At 45.3% G+C, this 9,015-nt stretch overlaps 1 protein-coding gene across 1 annotated transcript in view; it reads left to right on the top strand.

Moving 5' to 3' along the window:
• Fam210b (family with sequence similarity 210 member B) overlaps positions 1 to 9,015 on the top strand; it is a 30,404-nt gene that overhangs the window by 13,938 nt on the left and 7,451 nt on the right. The window contains exon 3 of the mRNA XM_033766975.1: positions 4,067 to 4,073. Within this exon, the coding sequence (XP_033622866.1) occupies positions 4,067 to 4,073 (7 nt within the window). The remainder of the gene's footprint in view (positions 1 to 4,066; positions 4,074 to 9,015) is intronic.

The following is a 9,015-nucleotide window of genomic DNA, read 5'->3' as shown; positions in this document are numbered from 1 at the left end:
CTCCTCCTCCTCCTCCTCCCAGGGATTGAACTCGGGTCCTTGTGCTTGCATACCCTGACCAGATGTCTCTTCTTATGAAAGACTTGGACCACCAGGCAGTCATGGGCAACTTGTCCTGGAGGATGTTGAACTTTTGGATATCTGGCTCCATCATCCTGTATAAAACACCCCCGTTTTGTGGGTTTGGGCCCCACGATAGGGTCAAAGTGTCACCAGTCAGAGCCTGAGGAGGTCAGCAAAGTGAAGATGCAGAGGTTTTGCTACCTTAGAAGAGATGCCTGAGGTGCCTGGGCTGCTATATAAGACGCACAGGTGGGGCAGAAAAGAGGGGAGAGAGAAAGAAAAAGAAAACATATTCCAGCAATAGGCCAAGGTAACCCTGTATTATGGCCTCGGATGAGACATTTTTAAATGATCAGCGTGCCCACATCAAAGCCAAACAGAGTCTGACCCATGGGTTAAGACTGCAGAGGAAACAGACAGTATGACTATAGATATGCAAAGTCTTTTGTCACATTTTAGTCACACATCAGATGTCCGTAGGCTCAAGTAAAGGGTTACTGTTTGCAGCAAGAGTGGCCTTCTGGCCTCAGGTAGTAACCCGGATACTGTTGCCATGACCCACACGTTAGAAGTGTTGCTACAGCAAAGCTAGCCGGGCACTGCTAATGTATAGCACCGCCGTGCGACCTTCAAAATTAGTGGGTTTTAAGCTGACTGAGAGCAAGTGAAGCTAGATTTTCCTTTGGTAACACTTTCTCAGTCCATGAAAATGTTCTGCTCCTGCGGTTTTGTTACCAGCTAGCCAGCCCCATCTTACTCTATACCCACGCTCTTGCTATCCAAAACAAAGGCCGCAGCAGGACACACAGAAGTAAAAGAAAGCAGAGGTCTTTATTGAAAGGAAGGTACACGCTACCAAGGGGAACAAGCTGATGAGAAAGCCCAAGAGCAAGCTTGCCTCAGAGCACACCCCTCTGCTGCATGTTCTGAAGTATTTACTGGGACCTTTCCTGGGTCTCGGGGTCCAGGATGGTACCTAACAGAAGTCTTTGCAATGAACTGAAAGTCTTCACCCTCATACAGGGGTTTTCAAACTCATCCGGACCTCGTTGGAACCAACATGGCTGCCAAAGGCCACCAAGGAGGACAAGGCTGCCGTGCTAATGATATTATAATATCTGTGAGGTTATCCTCTGCTACTCTCAAATAGACTGCACGCTCCCCGGGCTCATGCCAGAAGTCAAGGAAGCATGGCGAGAGCAGGACCATCTCTCTTAGGCCGATGCCAGATGCAGCTAGGGCAAGACACTCTTTTGGTCTCCAAGAGCCAGAAGGCATCCTGTTTACTATGAGTCTAAGGTCAGGATATTTCCCACATTGTCCATCTCTTGCCTCACCATCCCCCTCAGCGACATGATCTTCATGAATCTTTATAGGACATCAAAAGCCTGAAGTAATAAAAAGAAAAAAAAAAGCCTGAAGTAGCTGCTTCCCGTTGAGAGGGGGCATTGTCCTTGCTGATAGGGGACCATGGCTGTGTCACACTATCTAAGTGTTGAGGAGACTCTCTAGCCCTTCTGGTTTGAATTCTGGCAGGATAGGCTGAAATCCGTACACTAGAATTAGCCTGGCATGGTGCTGTTGTAATCTGGAAAATAAAATGAGGGTAAGAGATTAAGTAAGCGACGTCCGAAGGTTAGGGGGAGGATTATGGTTATGAAAGATCCAACAAAAGAGGCCAGTTAGGAGAACCAGAGCCAGACATTTGAATTTCCAATTTGGCCATCAATTCCCCAGTTTTCCTAATGATCCTGATTGTCTTTGGCTCGTTTTGATAGAATCAAGGTTATCTCTAGCTTGGCCAATTTCATTAATAAAACAGCAGCATTCTTCTTTTAGGATGGCACAAGTACCTTCTTGGTTGGCTTTAAGGAGATCAGGTTCCCCAAGGTTTGGAGGACAAGTTCAGCTAGGGAGTCAGCCTCCCTTTGAAGTGGCATGGTGACCTCTGTCAGGCCAATGCTAGGATTTAGGTATGGACCAGAAAATGCATTAGTTCTACTGTTCTTGCCCTTATTTTCATGAGGATTCCTAGAAGCTCCAGAAGGGAGACTGGTTTAGCCCTCTTAATGCAACTAATGATAGATCCCTGGATGTTTTGAGAGAGATGAACTGGCACTGGGGAGTTAGGAAAGTTTAGCTTAGAAAGAATGTAAACCAGCGTTCCAGTGCCCCTCCATTTTAGGGGAAGGCATAAGAAGGCTATAGTCTCACAAAGGAAGTGGGTATTATTTTTAGGGTTTAGGCAGGATAATAGAGAGATTACTCCACAGTGCTCGGGGGCTTCGGTACTGTATGAACTTCATGTCTCATAGGCTGAATAATTCTCTGCTACGGCAGGCACACCTGCTAGAGGATTTAGACACGCAGACACTCCAGAAGTATGATTCCAAGTTAGGAGATCTTGGGTTTCATTCCATCCCCGAAACTCATTAAGTTTAAGGCAGTTTGATTCTTGTTCATCATGAGGCTGATGGAAAAAATTGCAGTTATTAAATGGACAGGTGTCAGGGGTTTGGGACAGCTTGAGGTGCTGAAACAGCTATTTTGGGGACGAGACCAGAGACAAGACAGCCCAGACTGGGTAAAACAAAGCCTCTAACTTCTAAATCTGCCCTTACATTAACACCCAAATTGACTTATTAAAATAGTTATAATGAAGAGTGATCTCCTGAAATGTCCAGTCAGTATCTGTGGCCTGGAGAGCTATGTCTTTACCTGGGGGCACAGACCCACCAACTCATATATTTGGAGTGAGAGGTATCTGGGTTTAGATAGAAAACAGCCTGCTGCATCATGGGAGGCAAGGACAACTAGGTAGGAAGAAAACAGGTGTAAAATATAGGCAGACTAGAAAATAGAGTGCAGAGTTTCACAGTGAGGTACAGCCTACAGGTGGCACCAGAGGATTAGTTCTGGAAGATTTCCTGCTCGGCCTCTTGATTTCCTTTTGATACTACGTACATAGTTGTTGATGTCCTCTGCAATGAGTGAAGCTGTATGTTTTATGTGAGCCGTCTTCAAAAGTAAAGATAATAAAGATTACGACACAAACTCAAAACCTCAGTCCCAGAATTGGAGGCCACTAGTGTTGCGGGAGCTCTGGGATCCTAATTCTAAAAAGTTGTGATTTCTTCCCTGTATAGTCAGGGAGATCCCCATATAAGGAAAAGATCTAAGGTGGAGTTTAGAGATACATTAGAATCTGAAAATATGTCTAGGCTACAGTTAGCAAGAGCATTTAAGAAAATGTCACAAAATTTAGACATATGATTATCATAGGAGTTCAGATTTTACTTTTTGTAGGCTAGGGTTTCTTTTTCATTATTCTTTATTAAGTTCATTGGTACATTTTAGGTATACAGTATGATGACATTCATCTTTGGGAATTTGTACCTTTACATGATGTATCTTAGTTCTTACTTTTTTCCCCATTTCCCTGCCCTCTCTTCAACCCCTCCACCCCTCCACCCCTCCAGGTTTACAAAGACTTTGTTTCTGTTTCTTCCTTTTCTCATATTTATTCCTTTCCCTTCTTTTCTTTCCCCTACGTCTCCCACTTCCCTTTCCCCTTTGGACCTTTTCTTCCTATTTCACACTGTTTATTATACATTTTGATCCTTATTTACACTTTCAGTTTCTCACACTAGAGAAACTATTCAGTATTTACACGTGTGTCCTGTTTATTTCACTTAAGAGTAAGATGCATTTGATATGGATCCATTTAGCTATAAATCTCTAGTTTCTCAGTCCTTATGGCTGAGTAGTGCTCCATGGAAAAAACGAACCCTTCTCCACTGCTGGTGGGAGGGCAGACTGGTGCGACCACTGTGGGAATCAGTACGGAGATTCCTCAAAAAAACTAGGGTTAGAGCTCCTATTTGACCCAGCTATTCATCTGCTGGGTATCTTTGCAAAAGAATTAAAAGAGCCCTACCACAGTGATATGTGCTCACCCATGTTTATAGCAGCACAGTTTGAAATAGCTAAAACTTGGAAACAGCCCAGTTGCCCATCAACTGGAGACTGGATAAAGAAGATGTGGGGTTTTTTCAGAGTGTTTCTTTTTAATAGGAACCTGAATTCTACTGAGTTCTGGTTCACATGGGTATGCAGGCTTTATACCATCAATGCTGGTGCTTCAGCAGGGGCTGGTTTGACGCTGGAAAGGTGGAGCCAGGCTCTATTACTCTTAGTTGGACTGCTGTGTAAGTAGCTAAGACAGCCTCAACTGGCTCTTTCCGTTTAGGTTTTAAGTGGTCTTTAATAAGACCTGATCCCTGGGTTGGATTTTTATTGACCCCTCTTGTTGATGAGCTGTGAGGGCATCACTGACATGTCCTTGGATAGTCTATTGTCCTTGGCATAGATTGCTAAGGTACTAAAAAGGCCTAACAACTTCAGGGTCTACTTCCACATACAAAAGCTCTTCCATACAGCACTTCATGTGGGCATCCTCTTAGGCCTGTCTTGGGGTATTTCTGATTCTTAAGAGGGTTATGGTGAGAATGCTAAGTCTCAGTTGCCAAGGTCCTTTTTAGAATGCAATTAGCTCTTTCACCTTTCCTAAGGACTGGGGTCTCCAAGACAAATGGAGGTAAACCTTTATACCAAGAACCCCAACTACTGCCCGGATGATGTGGGGAGTAAAAAATGGTCTATTCTCACTTTGCAAAGACTGAGGGAGTCCCAAAGAAAGAATGATCTCTTCGAGTGGTTACTTCTGTGGCTCTTTCTATGTGAGCTGGAAAGGCTCCTATCCAGCCCATAACGGTGTCAAGCAGTACCATAGTTATTTATGTCCTGAGCATGGTAGCATGTAGGTAAAATCCATTTGCTAGTCTTCTCAGGATATATTTCTCTTCCAAGAGAGAAGGGGGTTGGAAACTCCCTGGGTTATTATAGATACAAAGAGGGCAACTCTGGCATATTTGTTGAATGATGACAGCTAGCTTTCCACCAGCAAAAATTTGATTTACCACACCTAGGATAGCATCTCACCCCATTCTCCTAATGGCTTTCCACTAGGACTCTTGGAGAAGCACTAATTTCCTCCCTGATTATAGCCAGGGATCGCATAAGTTCCCACACCTGTTCTTTGGGGCTATAGTTTGGTTGGAGGGAAACCCCAGGAATATGGGACAGAGCTAATTATTGGGCATTAAAACTGCTTCTTTGGTTTCCTGAGCTGCCTTTTAATTTCCTTTTGAAACTAAGGACGCACCCTTTGATGTCCTCTGCATTGAGTGACAGCTGTATATTTTGATAAGATCTCTCATCTGCATTTAATAGTAGAATGTCTATTGGTAAGGAGGTCTCTCTCCAGATGGCCATAGGGGCATGGAGCACTAAGAAGGCATATTTAGAGTCAGTATACATATTTAACGTTTTGTTTTTGCACAGAGTTAATGGTGGAGCCAGGGCAGTATGCTCTGCCTTTTGAGCTGAAGCCTGGGGGAAGTGGGAGACCCTCAGTGACCTTCTGTTAGCTCACTACATCCTGCTCCCTGTTCTCCATCTTTGAAAGAACTACCACCATTTGTGAACCATTCTTCCTCTGGATCCATTATTGAGAGGTCACTCCTGCTGGCTTAGGTCTGAGAAATCACCTCCTCACACAGGTGACTTAACTTTGTCTGATGGGAGAGGCGTTAGACAAATGAGATTAAGAGGGTTGCAGACTCATAATAGTTATTTCAGTTACCTAGAAGCATTGCCCTATATTTAGTAAGTCTTTCCCCTTTTAACCACATGTGTCCCTCAGCTTAAGAATATAGGATTTTACTCGGTGTGGGATAAGAACCCCCATCTTTTGTCTCGCCATTAGTTTGGAGGCTTATCAGTCAACAGGGCCCAGCAGCCACTGCTGACACGCAGAGTGGTCATCTGGCCACTGTTCCATCAAACTTTTTTGGTGAGGAGGGTGTCAAACTCTGGACCTTGTGCTTGTGAGGCTGGAAGCAGCGCCACTGAGCAAAATCTCTAGCCAACCATCAAACCTTTTTTTTTTCTTTTGGTGCTGGGATCGAAATTCCAGGCCCCATCAAACTTATTTTGACAAGTAGGCTATTGGCTAGGGTTTGTGGCTCAACTTTTGAGTTAGAACTTCCAAGGTGACACCCCTTTCCTCAGTCATGAAAAGAAAAAGATTTTTGTAAACTGTATTTTAAGGCCATTGCTCATATATTAGGGCCTGCTGAATGAGTTTATTGGGCTTGATTGTCCACTGTGGGAGTTAGGATGTGGTCCCTATATATCTACACATACAGAGTTTGGCATTAAACTGAAATTTGAAATCCAAATTCTTCAGGAGCCTAGGGCTGGGGATTTAGCTCAGTGATTCTGCAGCCTGCCTCACAAGTACAAGGGCCTGAGTTCGATCCCTGGTACCAAAAAACAAAAGAAAACAAAACAAAAAAACCTAAAACACAATTTCTTCAGAAGCCAGCCATCCCCAAGAACAATTGGCACTTTCTCTTGGTGGCTGGGGGAGCCAGGTCAGAGACAGTCTGTATTTTTTCAGTTGACAATTGTCTTAGGCCTGGGGTGATGATATAACCTCACTATTGAAATTTTGTGACAAAATCTGGGCCTTTTGTTGAGATCTTATAACCCCAGTTTGGTAGGAAATTTAAGGTTAAGGTTGTACTGGTGTGAGATCTTTCCTGGGTTGGGCAGTAGACAAGAATGTCGCGTACATATCGAAGTATTGTGCCTTGAAAGGACTGAAAATCCCTCATCTGTTTCTTTTGCTTTTTCCCCCCTGGAGTTCAACAAGTAGTCAAAACCAGTTGAACAATCCTCCAGGATAAGTCAAAGGCCAATTCCAGGGACTGCAATCTGTCTGCAAATCTGGAGGGATCCTCTGAGAAATGACCCCACTTTTCTTGATGTTGTTGTGTGCTGGTTACAGGGAAAAGCTCATGGACTACAGTGGTTCTCTCTGTCCCAGCTTTCTCACAAAGTGAAAGGATGGCATTAGCTCCTTAGAGGAAGGAAACCCTGCCGTGACTACGGACCACAATGCTCTTTTTCTAGTTGAGGAAGTTTGAGATAAATTGGGGGATATCGGGGTGGTTTGGGTTCTTCTGGAGCCCATGGCTGGCAGCCACAGCTTGCATTTGTCTGTAAACCCTCTGAGAGACAGTGGGTGTTTGAGAAGGTCTGTTGTAGCTCCTTCTGTAGTACTTCATGCCACCGTGACTCATGGTCCCTTACAAAGTTTAGGAGTACAGTAAAGGCCCGTGTAGGTGTGCGTGTGTGCGCGTGTGTGTGTGTGTGTGTGTGGCCTCGGCACAAAATACCCAACACCCACAGATTAAAGGAGGAAAGATTATTCCAGCTCATGGTTTCGGTCCACACTCAGCTGGCCCCAAGACAGGAACAGGATGGCAGAGAGCCATAGCAGAATAAAAGGTGCTCAACTCATCTAGCCAGACACCAGGAAAGAAGGGAAGAGCCAGGGATGAGAATCTACCCTTCTACAGCACACCGTAGTGATCCGCCAGGCTTCAACTCCAAATGTGAGGATTTTGGAGGCCTTTTCTCTGAACCTAAATACCATGTCGGATCATTTCCTCATCCTCTGCAAAAAAATACCTAACTGGAGAATGGCATCATAACTGACGCTTCCATTCTAGAGCCATTGGTCACCCAATTCTACACTGAACCCTGGCTATATTGCAATTTGAAAGAAAAAACTGTTGCTTTTCTAGATGACCTGGGTCAAATTATTTCCAGCGGTTGGGATGCAGCCCAAAGGTGAGGCAGGTGGACTAGGAAGGCTATTTCCTGTGATGTCTTGAGATTTCTATGAAATCGCGGGCTGGGTCACACGGAGGGACAGCTCTAAAATGCAAGGCCAAACGTGTGTCAACAGCCATGACCTCCGTTCGCTGAGTGAATGTCCTGCGTCTGTCCCTGGCTGCGCTACAGTTTGCTACTGTCATTACCAGCTAATGGACGTCTGGACGGTTCCTAGCTTTTGAGTAAGAATAAAACTGCTGTGAACATTGGTATCTTAGCGTTCTGGTCTTGAATGCTTATCTGTTTCTCTCGAGAAGCTATCTATGAGTGAAATTGCTGGTTACTGTATGTTGTTGTTATTTTTTGTTTTGTTTTGTTTGCAAGGAGGATTGCACCAGAGCCTTTGCACTGAGCTACATCTCCGCCCTCTTTTTGAGACAGGGTTTCCCTAAGTGTCGGAGTTGCCTGGGCTTGGCTGGAACTTGCCATCCTCCTGCCTCGGCCCCAAATCGCTAGTATTACTGGTGTGCACCACAACGCACGCGAGGCATGTTTAGGGTTTTAAGAAACTGCAATATGCCAGGCGTGGTGGCGCACACCTGTAAGTAATCCCAGCACTCGGGAAGCTGAAGCAGGAGGATCGCTGTGAGTTCAAGACAAGCCTGGGTTACATAGTGAGTTCCAGGTCAGTCTCAACTACACAGTCAGAACCTGTCTCTAAAAAAAAAAAAAAAAAAAAGAAAAAGAAAGAAACTGCAACATTTAGGGTCACTTAGAGGACTTTAAACAAGTATGGCTATCAGTTTCTGTATTTCTTCCGTTTTCTCTTTTTTTTTTGTACCTGGGATCGAACTCAGGTCCTTGTGCTTGAGAGGCAGGCGGTGGAACCTCTGAGCTGAATCCTAGGCCCAGTTTCTGTATTTCTTTTCCTCTTGGGAGCTAACAAATCTATACTTTTCGGATTTCTCCCAAACTCACAGGCCGCAGCCCTCCCCTCTCCACGGTTGGGAAGCCCAAGGCTCCTGCCAAGAGAGGACAAGAAGCTCTGTCCACAGGGCGGGACTGGAGGCCTCAGGACTCCGCCCAAGAGGGCGGCGCTCCCGGGAGGGACCTGGAGTGCGCGCGCGTCTCCAGCCTCCACCGCTGGGTGGGGCGGCTTCTCCGGGGGGCGGAGCTAGTGGGTGGGACCAAGAGGCGCGCGCCTGC

Source organism: Fukomys damarensis, unplaced genomic scaffold (genome assembly GCF_012274545.1).
Source record: "Fukomys damarensis isolate Sample0158 unplaced genomic scaffold, DMR_v1.0_HiC HiC_scaffold_22, whole genome shotgun sequence".
Taxonomy (NCBI): Eukaryota; Metazoa; Chordata; class Mammalia; order Rodentia; family Bathyergidae; genus Fukomys; species Fukomys damarensis.
The sequence above is the reverse complement of the archived record's forward strand: the minus strand, read 5'-3'. Positions and strand labels throughout refer to the sequence as shown.